The sequence below is a fragment of the Mus caroli genome, unplaced genomic scaffold, assembly GCF_978045245.1.
Source record: "Mus caroli unplaced genomic scaffold, Mus_caroli_1 scaffold_4, whole genome shotgun sequence".
In the NCBI taxonomy this organism is placed as follows: domain Eukaryota; kingdom Metazoa; phylum Chordata; class Mammalia; order Rodentia; family Muridae; genus Mus; species Mus caroli.
The window spans coordinates 124,053,428-124,068,565 of record NW_028227259.1 but is presented as its reverse complement, the minus strand read 5'-3'; the positions used below and the strand labels follow the sequence as shown (position 1 = coordinate 124,068,565).

The following is a 15,138-nucleotide window of genomic DNA, read 5'->3' as shown; positions in this document are numbered from 1 at the left end:
TTTTGAGACATCTCTGTCTCTGCTCTCCCTCCATTCAAGGGACTGGGTCCCAGTAAGAAAATTCCAAAGGAAAAAAAATATATTATTATTTATTATATAACACAGTCAACATTAGCACTGAGACACAGAATGCCTCTCACTGTGCGGTCGGGGTCCAACACTCAGCGAGGCAATATGGTCTAGAAGCCAAGAGAAACAATCGGGGAACATGTCTGGGGTGCTGTGTGTGTGTTCCTGGTTTGATGAGAGTGGGTGTGGGGTAGGATGGGACTCGACACTCTTTCTGTTTGTCCTGTCGGTTCTGAGACATCGAGTCACAATTTTGGAATGGTGGCTTCGGGACACTGATCTCATCAGTGGCTGTGGAGCTCCAGATACGGAGGTTACAACGGGTGATCTAGAGCTTCGCATCTGCGGGGTTCTCATCACTACTGTCCCTCACTTCTCTCCTCTCTCTCTCTCTCTCTCTCTCTCTCTCTCTCTCTCTCTCTCTCTCTCTCTCTCTCTCTCTCTCTCTCTCTCTCTCTCCCCCCCCCCCTCTCTCTCCCCCTTCTCTGGCATAGGTCGGCCTTTAGCTATTCTCACTCCACTCTGGCACCATGCTGACGCCGTGTACTGAGTGATACTGATGGGGGGACAGGGTCCTGGGCACGCCGTGAGTGTAGAGAAACTCTGGGGGCTGGAGGCCGCCCGGAGACTGAAGGCCAGTCTGAGGCCCGCACTGCCTGACCACAGGCTGATGGGCCACTGAGGTCTGGTGCTGGAACATCCCTTCGCCGAGCTGGGGAGAACCATGGTTGGCCATGCCAGCCAGCCGAGGGACCAGGGGCCCCGAGGTGAAATGAGCGGAGAAGTGCTGGTAGGGAAGACGGTCCATGGGCTGCACGGTGGTGACTGTACAGCTGCTATAGGATGGCATGCTGGGCCATGTGTTACAGCTGATGTCCTCCAGGCTAGGCACGGGCTCGCTGGGGGGAGCGGAGCTGGCATACATGCAGGCCTGCCGCTGGGCCGACTCTGTCCTGTAAGAGGTACTCAGGCCCTGCTGCTGGGGGTAGCCCGAGCGATAGAAGGTGTCTTCCTCGCTGGGGGATGTCTCCATGTACGGCTTCTTATAGGGGTGCTCCGTGCTGGAACATTCCTCATCTGCAAAGACAGGAAAGATATTAGTCACCCTATACCACAGATAGGACCAGAAGATAGCCACTAGGCCTGAGACTAGAGGCTGTCAGCTCCAACCTTCATTCTGATAAAACAAGACAAAACAAAAATGTGTCATGGGCACACCCTCGGGCTGTGAGTTTTAAGCCACAGTCTTGACTTTTGATTAATTCAATTTCACCATCTGTAAAATGTAACAAAGTCCTCTGCAGTGCTTCCTACAGAGGGAAACATTGAAAATTAAATGGGAAAATACGTCCAATAATCAATTAAGTCAGAGTCTGGCATCAAAAAATGCTATAAACATCTTATCATCATGACTGGCACCACCACTACCACCACCACCACCACCACCATCACCACCACCAACAACAACACAATCACCATCATCACCACCACCACCACTACCACCACCATCATCAGTATGTTCTTATGTAGCTCAAGCTAGCTTCAATGTCCGTATGTAGCCGAGAAGGATCTTGATCATCTAACTTTCTGCTTCCCCTTTCCCTGAGCCAGGATTAAAAGCACTCACCACCATACCTGGTTTTATGTGGTTCTGGGAATTGAACCCAGGACTTTTGGCTATACTAGGCAAGCACTCTACTAAGCAACTACATCCCAATGTTATTATTAATGATTGGTAATACATTACCCCATCCATCCATCTATCCTCCCAAACCTGGCGTTTAGGCAGCAATAAGAGACCAGCAACAACAGTAAAATACACACACACACACACAGCTGGTGATACCTGGCTGTGTTCTAACCAGTTCCCACAAGGTGACCCAACAGTCCTCAAAGCAACTGTTCCAAGTGGGTTAGTCCCATTTTATACATGAGAGAAAAGGAACACAGAGGTTAAGAAGCTTGCCCAGGGACTCCATGGTGGCTGATAATGGTGGATGTGTGGCTGGTAATCTAGCTGTCTCACTATGAAGTGTCTGCTCATCAATGTCACAATATATGAAGCCAGCATTAGATACTCATGCAGTGGGTGGGTAGATGAATGGTGGATGTATAGGTGGGTTGGTGGGTGGAGGGATAGTGTCTATAGGTGGGTAGATAGATGATTGATGGGTGGATGGATGAATGGATGGAAGGATAGATTGATGGATGGATGGATGGATGGATAGATGGATGGATGGATGGATGGATGGATGGATGGATGGATGGATTGGTGTATGGATAGGTGGATAGAGGGATATATTCATGGATATATGGATAGATGGATGGTTAGATGGATGGGTGGGGTGTGTGGGATGATGGATGACTGGCTGGATAAATGATGGGATAGATGAATAAATGTGTGGATGGATACATGAATGAGTAGATGGATATATGGATAACTGCATGAATGAATGGATGGATGGATGACAGATAGGAGGCTGGATAATGGATGGATGGGTGGGTGGGTGGATGCTGGATGGGTAGTTGGATGGTGGTTGGGTAATGAGTGGATAGAGAGGTGAGAGATAGATGAACAGACAGATGGATGTGTGGATGGATGGTTGTAGACTGGATGGGTAGGTGGATGGATGGGATTTGGAGCAAATCCCCTTCACTAGCTGTTGAGTCAATACCAACCCCTGTGTCACTGTTTCCTGTGAACTGGATTACACTGCTCCTCTGCCCATTCATTCGTCCTGGTACAGCGTAATAGAGATAACTTCATCCCCAGGAGAGTCTCCCTTAGGCGCTCTGGGGCCATTGGCCCTCTTGGGAGCTAACCACTGTGCTGTGGGTGGCCATTTCCTAGACTAATTCCCCAGAATGGGATGTTTTGAAAAGTATGTACACACAGTTTTCTATCACTCTAAGGGGGTGGGGGAGGGGCAGAAACTTCCTAAGACCCAGCACCCAGGCTAAGAGCTCTGGAGACATTTGGACAAGGATCTGATTCTTCTGTTAGTGTGTTGCCTGTGAGGAATCCACCCTCCCAAGTCATAGCCACGGATGCATGTTAGCAATGTGGACATCATTCCATGATAAAATTAAATTCAGGAGATTGTCAGGGAGTAGATTTGGTCAAAGCACATCACATGCATGCATGTAAAGAAGGAAAAAAGAGAAGAAAGATTGGTGTCAGAAAGTCCTCTGATAACTTTCAGAACATCTCTCATTGCTGGGAAAACATGGTCCATCGTTCTCATGGAAGACCTGGTCTCTAACTGCCATCGCTGGCTGCTTCCTTCAGGGAGGCCATACTTGGATATGTCTGCCAAGGCGTCATCTCAGACACATCCATCCCTCAAAGGGAGTTTGACCTCCCCAGGGGTTGAAGGTCATCTTTTCTCATTTTCAGATCTCTTTCTAATCAACACATGTAGAAAAATTACATTTGCATCTGGGGATATACTCTAGATTTGATCGTGTGTGTGTGTGTGTGTGTGTGTGTGTGTGTGTGTGTGTGTGTGTAGAAATGAGAAAGGGAGGGAAAGAAAGGTGAGGAGGAGTCAAAGGATCTGTGTCAGGAAAAGAAACACCCACCACCCACCAGCCCCCTTTGGGAGCCAGAACCACCATAGTTAGCTTGTACAGTGTGGTTGAGTTTAGCTTATCTGAACATTTGCTTGTGTCTGTGTGTTTTGATGCAAGGTCTCATTTAGTAGGCCAAACTGGCCTATAATTTGCAATCCCCCTGCCTCAGCCTTCCAAGTGCTTATCCTCCCTGGGTTTCTCACTTTGTAAATGGGAACAGGTGTCTCAGAGCACATGATGCTCGTCAACACCCAGCAGGCTGCAGCTTTCCCAAATAGATGACATGTAGTCACTGTGGATACTGAGTCCCTGGACGATATGAAGAGACTGTTGTTGTGAGGCACTCCCAGGGTGGAGATAGCTTTCATCTCATAGCCTTCAGAGTCAGACTCCAGGGGTGGCCTTTGGGAGTTGGAAGCTTTGTCAATATGGGCTGGTTATTTAACCTCGGTCTTCACTGTTTTAAATGAGACTGTAGTTCAAGCTTGATGTGAAGGTGTAGGCCTGTGTGTATGCTGTGTGCTTGTCTGGGCTCAGTGAAAGGCAACTGTTTTGCTTTAGAAGACCTAAAAAGAAGGGAGTAGGAAAAGAGGAGGGGAGAAAGGGAGGGAAGAAGAGGAGAGAGAGAGGTAGAGAAGAAAGGAGAGAGGGAGGGAGAGGAGGGAGGAAGGGAAGGAGGGGGGATGGAGGAGGGAGGGAGAACAAGGGAGGGAAGGAAGTAAGGAGGAAGAGAAGAAAGGAAAGATGGAGGGAGAGTAGGAAAGGAGGGAAGGAGGGGGGGAGAGAGGGAGAGAGGGAAGGAGGAAGAGAAGGAGGGGAGGAGGGAAAGGAAGAAAGGAGGGAGGAAGGAGCAAGGGGAAGGGGAAAGGGAAGAGGAAGGATGGGGATGGGAGGAAACTATGGCTGTCTTTGAGGAGTATAAATACAAAGGAAGTTGTCTCTCCTGTGTGCCTTTCAAGGATGGCCAGGAGTCACAAAACTTGATGTTGGACCACACGTGAGGAATGAAGTACTTAATAAATGGGGCGTGACCCCTACTTGATCTTACAGCAACTCCTCAAAGTGTCTATCTCTGTTCCCATTTCCCAGAAGCAGGGAGTTAACCTCAGAGAGTGACAGAGATGGGAAGCCAAGTGGGAGCTAACTTCCTGAGCCTATGGTGCCAGCCTTCCTTCCACTGGCCAATGTCCCTCACCTGGCTACCCCACTGGCATTCCCTGAGTTCTGCCTAGTGCTAGGCAGGGTGCCAGGTGCTTTGGATGGAGCTGTGAGCCAGGCAGATCCGTGTGCCCCTAGCCCCACTCCATCCATCTGTAGCAGCACGTGAAGAAAGCTAAGTATCTTGTCACTCAGACAAAGTACTGGAACATATGGCTTTGAGTGAACATTCACACACTGGTGACGCCTTTGGGCCGGTTCATAAAGCAGACCCTCAACTGGATAGATAAGTGTAGACCTGGCTCCTGCCACACAGTGACACGGGTAACCGTGTCCCCCGGGTGACACCAGTGGGCAGCTCAGATGCCTCCCCACACAGCATGGGTTGTACCTGTCTAACACTCTGAACGTTTGTTTTTAGCCGGACATTCTGACACACATCTGGGAACCCTATGGGGTACCCCCAAACATTTATACCAAAAAATAAATAAATCAAAACACCACTGCCCAAGAAAACTGCAGTCATTCCTGCAGGTGTCCTGTGCACACAGTGCTAACCATACAGATGTTTGAAGACATCCAGGTGTTTTACAGTGTAAATATTTTTCTTCGCCGCCTTACAGCTAGTTAGGGTTTCTAGACTCTTGATAGTGCGACTCTCAGCTTATGTCCACGTCTGCCACCTTGATTCCTTCCTTCCGATCTTCCTTCTGCCCACTAGACCTTATGCCCTTATACTACTGCTAGACTCACAGCTTTGAACTTTTTATTATTATTAACTAGGGCGTTCCCCTTTTCAACAACAGAAAGTACAGCTGCAGGGTACCCTTGGCAGGAGAAAAAAACAAAAGGAAACTTTTTTTTTTTTTTTTTAGTTTCTGATCCCTTCCAGATTCATTACACGTTTAAACAGGAGGTGTAGGGAGAATAATAAGAAAAAGGTCAGAATGCAGTTTAGAAAACTGTAAAATTATTCATTCCAGCCTGTAATTCCAGAAATATCTGGCCCAGAGTGTGCAGGGAAACTCCAAAGCTGGTTTTCTGCTGAACGATAAACCTGAGGACTCTCAGATCCTTCCCAGGCTTCATCTCAGGATCTAAACTTCAGGTCAGGCACGATCAATGCACAGCGTGTCATCTTTGAGTTTGTCTGGGGGGAAGATATGGTCTTAGTCTTTGAGTAGTCTGGGTGTGGTTTAGCTTCTCTGGTTGTGCGAAGAGCCATAACTGGGTGTCAAGTGTCCCAGTGGGACCAGCCAGGGACCTGCCGATTCTGCTTCAGAGAGTGTGTAGGGTGTGTGGGAAAAGTGGTCGGCGATGCTTGCAACTCTGCTAAGTCTCTTGAGTGACAGGGAAGTTCTTCCTGAGTCTGGCCACCCAATCCCTGTAGAAAAACCTGCTCCTTTGGAATCTTCTAGAAGTATGTGTGTGTTGTCTGTTTTGTTTTGTTTTTTAACTCTGGATAAAAATCATTTAGTGATGAGCTCAGAACACAGCTTTAAGACACACAGCATCAGGCTAAAGGCCTGAACTGCTCCAAGCGCAGTCCCTAACTGCGCATGGGGACAATCCCCAAACTCCTCCTTAGGCTTAATTAAGGAAATACCAAGTATGCCTGCCATGCCCAGTGAGTCAGCCCAGCACTTGGAATCTCTTTCTTCAAATCTTATCTCTCGGCATAACCCATGTCTACTCCCTCTCCCCAGCAGTTTTCTCCCTCGGCAGACTAGGCAGATGGCTCTCTGAAGGTCATCCAACGCTCTGAGGTATTTGGGTGGATTCCAGAGCTGGAAGCTTCCCAGAGCCACTTTTTAAGTCACTGATCCCATTGAGCAAATATGGTCACAGTTACCAAGTGGGTCACATCCCTTGCCGGCTGAGTTCACATGGGGAAATGTGGTGTTTCTACGGACAAGAGACTCTGAAAGTCAGGGTATGGGGCTCTCTTTCAGCTAAGGGGTCGGCAGGAAGTCAGGAGATGGCTGTAATTCAGACCTACCGAGTCACAAAACAGCAAGGACAGGTGGCGCTGGACTTTCTGCTGTTACTGTAACTCAACAGGCTCAACCAACATGGAGGGTTGTAACACTTGACACAGATGGATGGATGGATGGATGGATGGATGGATGGATGGATGGATGGATAGATGGATAAAAGGGTGGATGGATACATAAATGGATGGGCAGGTAGATAAATGGAGAAGTGAATGGATAGGTGAATGGATGGATAAATGGGTGAGTGGATGGATTGGTGGATGGATAGGATAGTTTGGTGAATGAAAGAATAAAGAGGTTGATGAAATAAATACCCAATAAAAAATTTTAAAAAAAAAAGAATAAAGAGGTTGGTGGGTGGATAAATAGGTGGATGCATGTATAAATGGATAGACAGACAAATGGATGGATGGGTGAGTGGATGGATGGATGGATGGATGGATGGATGGATGGATGGATGGATGGATGGGTAGGTGAATGGATGAACAAATAAATAGATGGATGCTTGGACAGATGGATGGTTGGATAGAGAGATAAATGAATGGATGATAGATTTTGAACATATTCACTCCAAACTCTCAAAACTTGGGTTAAAATGGAGACACTGGAATGCCATCATGGGGAGTTAAAATGAAAGCACCCTGGCTCAGACCCCACGGCCACTGAGAGTTTATCTGCTGCTCTCAGACTTGCTTCCCCCATGAGAATGCATGTTTCATAAGAGCAGGTCTCTCTCCTGCTTGCGTTCTCCTTACAGGGCCCGAGGTATAAGTCCTCTTAGGGTTTGATGACTTCACACGGCTCTGTCAGTCATCACTCTAACCTTAGGATCTGATATTAGTGCGTAGTACACTCTTTGTCCCCTGCAGGCTGAGGAGTGGGCATTCTCCAACTCAAGCTGCCCTGAATAATTCAGTAAGGGAAGACCCTGAGGTTGCTTTTAAAACACACAGCACCGGGTCAGGTAAATACACAGCACCGGGTCAGGTCAGTAAAGACACTGCTGACAAGCCAAGCAACCCGAGTTCCATCTCGGAGACCTTCACAGCGGAAGGCTTGGATCCCCTCCTGCCAGTTGTCCCTTGAACTCTGCGGGCTTAGCTTTACCATGAAATATGTGCACGTGCACACATGCACACACACACACGCACATGCACACACTACATATAAAGTACTAGAAACAAACCTCACAGCCTGTGGAGAAAAGCTCACTGTGGAACCATTTCCAGTTCCCCCCCTCCCCTCTCCATCGCTGACCTCCCTTTGATAGCCAGCGCTGTAATGTCTTTGCTACATCTTTATTTGGGTCAGTTTGTTTGCTAATGAAAGCATGGTGAGAGAGTCAGGGTAGTCGGAGGAAAGGCAGACAAGTGCTCCCTCCCAGTCCTCGGATCCTGGGTTTGATTGAGTGGCATTGATAAAAGACTTGCCCAGCTTTTTTGACTCCATCCAGAGGGAGAGATAGGCTGGAGACAGCCTATTCCAAACAGGAGAGGAGGCCATTGGCCTGCTAGGCCCTTTGACATTGCATGGGGCCTGGCTCCTAGGCTGGCTGGAAGGCAGACAGACAATGAGAGGAAGTCAGATAGCAGGGCCAGGCTGGGGCCAGGGGGGGAAACCACCCACAGAGTTATCACTCCTAGCGAGTCCCAAACTGGAAGGAAGCCTCCTGATTTGTTATCTCCTCACACCGTGGGGACTAATGATGAATTGCCTTGTGACCCCATTGGCTTCTCTGTCATCCAAGCTCCCCTTGGGGGGTGGAAGTGTGGAAAGTGGTGAGGAAGGCAGAGGTTTCTGGGAAGAGGAGAGGTTTTCTTCAGAGCACACACACACACACACACACACACACACCCCAAGTCCACTGACTTCACTGAAGATCTCGAGCCAGGCCACTCAGTTGCTAAGGGACTTTGGGGAAATACCTCCATCTGTCTGAGTTCTAGCATCCAATCTGAAAGGACAGAGGGGAACATTTTTTTTTCACATTCTTATCTCCAGCCTGTCCCCAAATCCTGGTTCCTCTCACTTCTGCAGCTCTGAGCCACCGTGGCAGGCCTTACAACCTAGGTTGCCCTCTCCCTCTCAACAGGTGTCTGGTGTCATTTCTGTCCCCTCCTATCACAGCAAAGTGGCGCTAGCAACTGCTAGCAGTGATACTTGCAGGCTGCTGACCCCCTGATGGTCTCCCATCGCTGTTCAGATAACACTGGAGGCTCTAATGGAAATGGCTTAGGGGGCGTCCAGCTGGCCCCACCTTTCTCTCCAGTCTTCTATCTCCACCTTTTGCCCTCTGATCTGGGCACCCACATGCTAACCCTTCCCCAGAAAGGGTACATACCCATCTGTCTCTTATCCTTCTCCTAGCTGCCTCCCATTTTTATGACTCCAACCCAGTCTGTTCTTACAATTTGATACTCATTAGCAATTTGCGGCTCTCTCTCTCTCTCTCTCTCTCTCTCTCTCTCTCTCTCTCTCTCTCTCTCTCTCTCTCTGTGTGTGTGTGTGTGTGTGTGTGTGTGTGTGTTCATGTTTGCATGTGTCTTGTCCATGGAGATCAGGGGACAGCCTGAGCTGTCACTCCTCAGGTACTATCCATCTTGGTTTATAAGACAGGGTCCCTCATGAACCTGAAACTTGCTAACTAGGCAAGGCTAGCTGACCAGCGAACCTTGTCCTCTCTAACCCTGGGCTTATAAATGGGTGCCCATACACCTGGCTTCTTTTATACATGGGTTCTGGGGGACTCAGGCTTGTAAGGAGAACATTTGCTGTTCCAGTTTTAACTACACAGTTCTATCATCACTTACACAATGCTCAGCCTGCTTGGGACAGCAGGCTACTTGGGACAGCAGGTCCTCTGTAAAGGATAGGGAGGTGATCACAGATATGTTGGGGCTGTTCAGCCATACCCAGTAGCAGACCAGGTACTTCCCATGTAGTCTCTCCTCCCCTCATCCTCAATGCAACAGGTAAGGCTTACAGTTATCCTTGACCTGTATCAGAAGTACTCAAGACCCAGAAAGGTGAGGCAATTTCCCAGGGTCACTGGACTGCAAGCAGCCAGGGGTCACAGGCGGGCGGACCCTTTCTCCAGCCCTGCTGTGCTGATTCTAAATTCACCTAGGAGTCTGAAGGTCAGCTAACCAAGGAGGTTTGCCTTGATTGGTATTTGTGGCCGTCCCACCACATCTGTACAGAGGGTGTGGCTGAGGACAGTGCTGTGACTACTGACCCAAAATGGGTTTGGTTCTTTTCAAAACTCTCTCTCTCTCTCTCTCTCTCTCTCTCTCTCTCTCTCTCTCTCTCTCTCTCTCTCTCTCTCTCCCCCCCTGAGTCTGGCATTAATTTAATCGACAGAGCTCCCTAATGCAAACCTGCTGAGCTCTTTATGACCATGTAGGACCCATCCCTGCCACGATTCCCTGCAGGAGATGACATGTTGAATGTAGTGACGGTGTTGCAGACAAGAAAGTGTGGCAGTGAGCAATGCAGGGTACAGAGTGCGCAGACAGAGCTTTTGCCTACTAATTCCACCTTCTCGAACCACCGGCCGAATGGATATGGTGTTGTGAGCCTGCAACCTCAGTCCTTGGGAAGTTCAGGCAGACGACTGGAATTCAAAACCAGCCCAGGCTATACAGGGAGTCTGAGGTCAGCCTGAGCTACACAACAAGTTTCAGACCAGCCTGGGCTACATAGAAAGTCTGATGCCCGTCTGAGATTAATGGTAAGACCCTGTCTTAGAAGGAAAAACTCACGAGCCCTTTACTGCTGTGTCTCAGTTTACCACCTGTCAGAATGCCTACAATGGGAGAAGACTTTCTCAGAGACCAACCCTTTTAGCTGTCACACTAGGCAGGATATCTGAACAGGAACTCCTCCTTGGATACTCTTTCCCTCTCTGAGAGTTGAGGGAACAGACGAGCTTGCCGCATCTGGTATCCAGCCCACCCCAGGGCGGATGTTGGGGGGAGCCCGGCTGGGGGCTTATTGGGGTGACATTGTTCAGGCCTTGGAGATCCAAGGAGTTTGAATGGGTTTGGGTCCATCTGGAAGTCAGACATCATCCCCAGGCAAGGACCAATGCCAGAGTGTCTCTCCTTCCAAACACAAGGATGGGGCATTTGTGTTAGTCAGTCAGACCTGGCTTCCTTCCTCTGGGAAGCCCGGCTCCTGAGATTTCTACTACAACAGTTTTGCTGGTGTCGCCTGCTGGTGAAGAGCTTAACCAAAAGTCCAGTGGACTTCTGAAGGCACAGAACTGGTGCTTGGGGAGTGAGGGGCAACAGGCCAGACTATGACTTAGGTGTTTGAGAATAACACAGTGGCCACTGACTGAACCCACACCAGACAAGCACACAGCATATGCATGGGCCTGCACCATCAAATCAAGCCACAAGACATTTCCCACCCTGAGCTTGAACTGCAGTCTCATTTAAAACAGAGAAGACAGAGGTTAAATAACGAGCCCATATTCAGAAAGAAAGCTCCCAACTCCCAAAGGTGAGCTGCACCACTGCTGTCTGACCCTGAAGGTCGTGGTGTGAAAGCTATCTCCACCTTGGAAGTGCCTCACAATAACTGTTTCTTCGTATCTTCCAGGGACTCAGTATTCACAGTGACTACATGCCATCAATTTGGGATAGTGTCAACCTGCTGGGTGTAAATGGGCATCATGTGCTCCGAGACAACCTGTCCCCATTTACAAAGGGAGAAACCCAGGGAAGATAAGCACTCACTCGGGAGTCTGAGGCAGAAGGATTGCAAGGGAGGTTGACCTGATCTACAGAAAGATCTTCTGTCAAAACACACAAACACAAGCAAATGTTCAGATAAGCTAAACTCAACCACACCGTACATACTAACTATGGTGGTTCTGGCTCCCAAAAAGGGGCTGGCAGACATTTCTTCTCCTGACACAGACCCTTTGGCTCAGACAGCTTAGGGAAAATCATTGATTTCTCATTTGATAAAGGAGTGTGTGCTGTATGTATGGTGTGTGTGTGTGTTATGCATGTGTAATGTGTGTGATGTGTGTGTCTCTGTGTGTCTGTATATGTATGTGTCTATTTATGTGTGTATGTATATGTGTGTTATGCATGTGTAATGTGTGTGATGTTTGTGTCTCTGTGTATATGTATATGTACATGTGTATGTATGTGTGTGTTATTCATGTGTGATGTGTGTGATGTATGTCTCTGTGTGTATGCATATGTATGTGTGTATGTATGTGTGCATATATGTGTGTATATGTGTGTGTTATGTATGTATGTATATATGTGTTATGTATGTGTGTACATATGTGTATATATGTGTGTTATGTATGTGCATGCATGAATGTATATATATGTGTATAAAGTATGTGTTATGTGTGTATATATGTGTACATGTGTATATATGTGTGCATGTATGCATGCATATGTATATGTATGTATATGTATATGTTTGTGTATATTATGTGTATATGTATGTCTGTAAATGTATATATATATGAATATGTTTGTGTATAGGAATGTGTGCATGTATGTATGTATATGTATGTGTGTATATATGTGTACATATGCTATATACATGCATGCTTTATAAATGAATAAAGCCAATCTGGACATTTTATATCCTATCCAGGGAGAGGCTGAACTGAGAGACATACTAAATGAACCTCTTAATTTTAACTACATGGTTTGAATTTCCTATTACCTCTATATTTCTGTGTCACTTACTTTTAAATAAATAAATAATAAGCAAACAGATGTCGCTCTGTGTCTCCCCCCCCCCATGGTGGCAAGCACCCCTGCACCGCCATGGCAGCAAGCAGTAAGGGCAGCAGAGCCCCAGCAAGCCTGCCACACTCACCTTTCCTCTTGGTACAGTGGTAAATTTGGCTGTGCTCCTGGGCCAGTGGGTATGGGTTAGGCGGGGGCAGAAGGTCCTGGGAGGGGCCAGAGACACCATTCTCACACTGGTACTGGGACCCTAAATTGGATGAGGTGGAGAGAGCTCGGGTCTCGCTGCTGAAGGGGCTATGGTTGGAGGTGACTTTGTGCCTCACTGTGCTCCTGGGAACCACAGGATACTCTTTACTGAAAGGAAGAAGACAAAGAGAAAAATAAGTTCCCCAGTGCTTTGATGGAACTTCACCTCCCTGCTGAGCGTCGTGTCAACGAGTCCAACAGAAAAGTCAACAAAATAAGAAACTAGAGAGTCTTTGATAATCCAGAGCCATTGACCCCTGGCATCCCATGCCATGAATGTATGTCCAACACTCACTTCTCACGTCTTGTACATCAGGCGAGTAGGTCTGAAAACAGACTTATTACAGTCAGGAAAGCAAAGGCGCCTCAGAATCCCTGCCCACCACTGCCACACATGAAATTATTTCCCCTCATCTGCATTATCTTTGAACTATCTAAGTTCAAAGCCGGATGCACTGCCTAGATACTTAGACTTAACCTCTGACCTCTGACCACGTTTTTTTTTTTTTTTTTTTTTTTTTTTTTTTTTTTTTTTTTTTTTTTTTTTTTTTTTAAGGCTGTATCTTTGCCCAAGTAAAAGACTGCTCTGGTCAGGTGCAGCCTTAGGTCATTCTAATCCAGACACATCCCTGATTGTAACCTCTACTTCCTTTTAAGTTGATGTCCTTGTCACGTTGAGATATCTAACTAGTCTATGGCTTGGTTTCTCCCTTCTGTGAGTTGAGGGAAATAAACATCTCTAGTTCATGAGCAGGCAAGATGGCTTAGTGGGTAAAGGGGCTTGCTGCACAAACTTGGAGACCCACATAATGAGTTTAATCCCTGGAACCCACATAATGGTGAAAGGAAAGAACCAACTCCACAAAGTTGTGCTGCCCTGACCTACACATGCACACCATGGTACTAGCATCCCCCACATACATATCACATTTACAGTCACACATACACGAATCCTCCTCCTCCTCCTCCTCCTCATCATCATCATCATCATCATCACAAGAACAACAATAAAAGGAAGGAATCCTCAGGGGTTGGAGAGATGGCTCAGGAGTTAAATTTGGTTCCCAGCACCCGCATCACAACCAACGATAACTCCAGCTCCCGGGCAGCCGACACCGTCGTCTTGTGGAGTTTGTAAGTATCTGTATTCATGTGCACACAATCCCCTCCCTACACACATACACATAATTAAAAATGAAATTTAAAAATTAGATAATTTTCAAGAGACCATAATGTTGAGCGAGTGAGTGAGTGAGGAGATTGGCAGGAGCCTGCCATCGTTGCTGCTGCCATTGTATTAAATAGGAAGAAGAGAAACAGGGAAGGGGAGGGGAAAGGGAGGGGAAAGAAGATGGAAGCCACAGATCCAAATGCATTGCTCACATAGCCCACTGAGCCTCCATCCTACTGGATTCTCAGAATCTGGTCCCTCTGATGATGTAGCTGAGAATGTAACCGTCCAGTAGAGTGTTCTAGTATGCATGATGGCCAGCATTTGATCCCCAGCACCAGATAAGCCTGGCGTGGTGGATCACACATCTAATCCCAACACTTGGGAGGCAGAGGCAGGAGGATCAGGAGCCCAAAATAATAATAACTATGACAATAATTTGATAACCATTTCAAAACTATTAGTCTCCTACCTAGAGTATGTGCTTCATGAATTTAATCACAGTATTCTGAGAAATGTATAGGTTTCAATGCTCAGCCAGAGGCCCCCTAGGGACATATTCTGACCCAAGGCACATTGGGATCAGGAAACTCCAAATGTCAGAGTTTGTTCATGTATTATTTATTTGTTTACTCATGACCTGGAATCAAATATCTTTTGGGACATTTTTACGGTTATTTTTTTTATTGGGTATTTATTTCATTTACATTTCCAATGCTATCCCGAAAGTCCCCCACACGCTCCCCCACACGCTCCCCCACCCGACAGTGATTTTTTGATCCAAATAGTTTTAGTCTCACTCTGAGCGATCACATGCGTAAGACGAGGTGCTTGAGGTATTCACTCAGCTCCTCTTGTGCAACTAAAATAGATGTTTACTTGTGGAAATTGAAGTGTGCAACTGGGAGTGGAGGTGTAGCTCAGAGGTAGAGCACTCACCTAGCATGCATGAGGCTCTGGGTTCGGTTTCCAGCACAGAGGGGCGGGGAAGAGAAGGAAGGGGAGGGAGAGAGAGGATAGTTAGATAGATAGATAGATAGATAGATAGATAGATAGATAGATAGATAGGTATGGATGTGACTCAGTAGCCTGGCAAGCTTAAGGATCTGGGTTCAATTCCTGGTGCCTCAATTTGTTAGCTAGTTAATAACAGGCTAGGGGTGTATCTCAGTAGTAGAGTATTCCCGTGGGACATACA

At 47.3% G+C, this 15,138-nt stretch overlaps 1 protein-coding gene across 4 annotated transcripts in view; it reads right to left on the bottom strand.

Moving 5' to 3' along the window:
• Window positions 1-534: 534 nt before the first annotated feature.
• Tbx5 (T-box transcription factor 5) overlaps window positions 535-15,138 on the bottom strand; it is an 86,899-nt gene continuing 72,295 nt past the window's right edge. For all 4 annotated transcript variants that reach the window (XM_029478102.2, XM_029478099.2, XM_029478100.2 and 1 more), the window contains exons 8-9: window positions 12,651-12,877; window positions 535-1,146 (exon numbers count right to left, since the gene is read on the bottom strand). In XM_029478102.2, coding sequence (XP_029333962.1) covers window positions 572-1,146; window positions 12,651-12,877 — 802 coding nt within the window. In that variant the 3' untranslated portion in view covers window positions 535-571. The remainder of the gene's footprint in view (window positions 1,147-12,650; window positions 12,878-15,138) is intronic.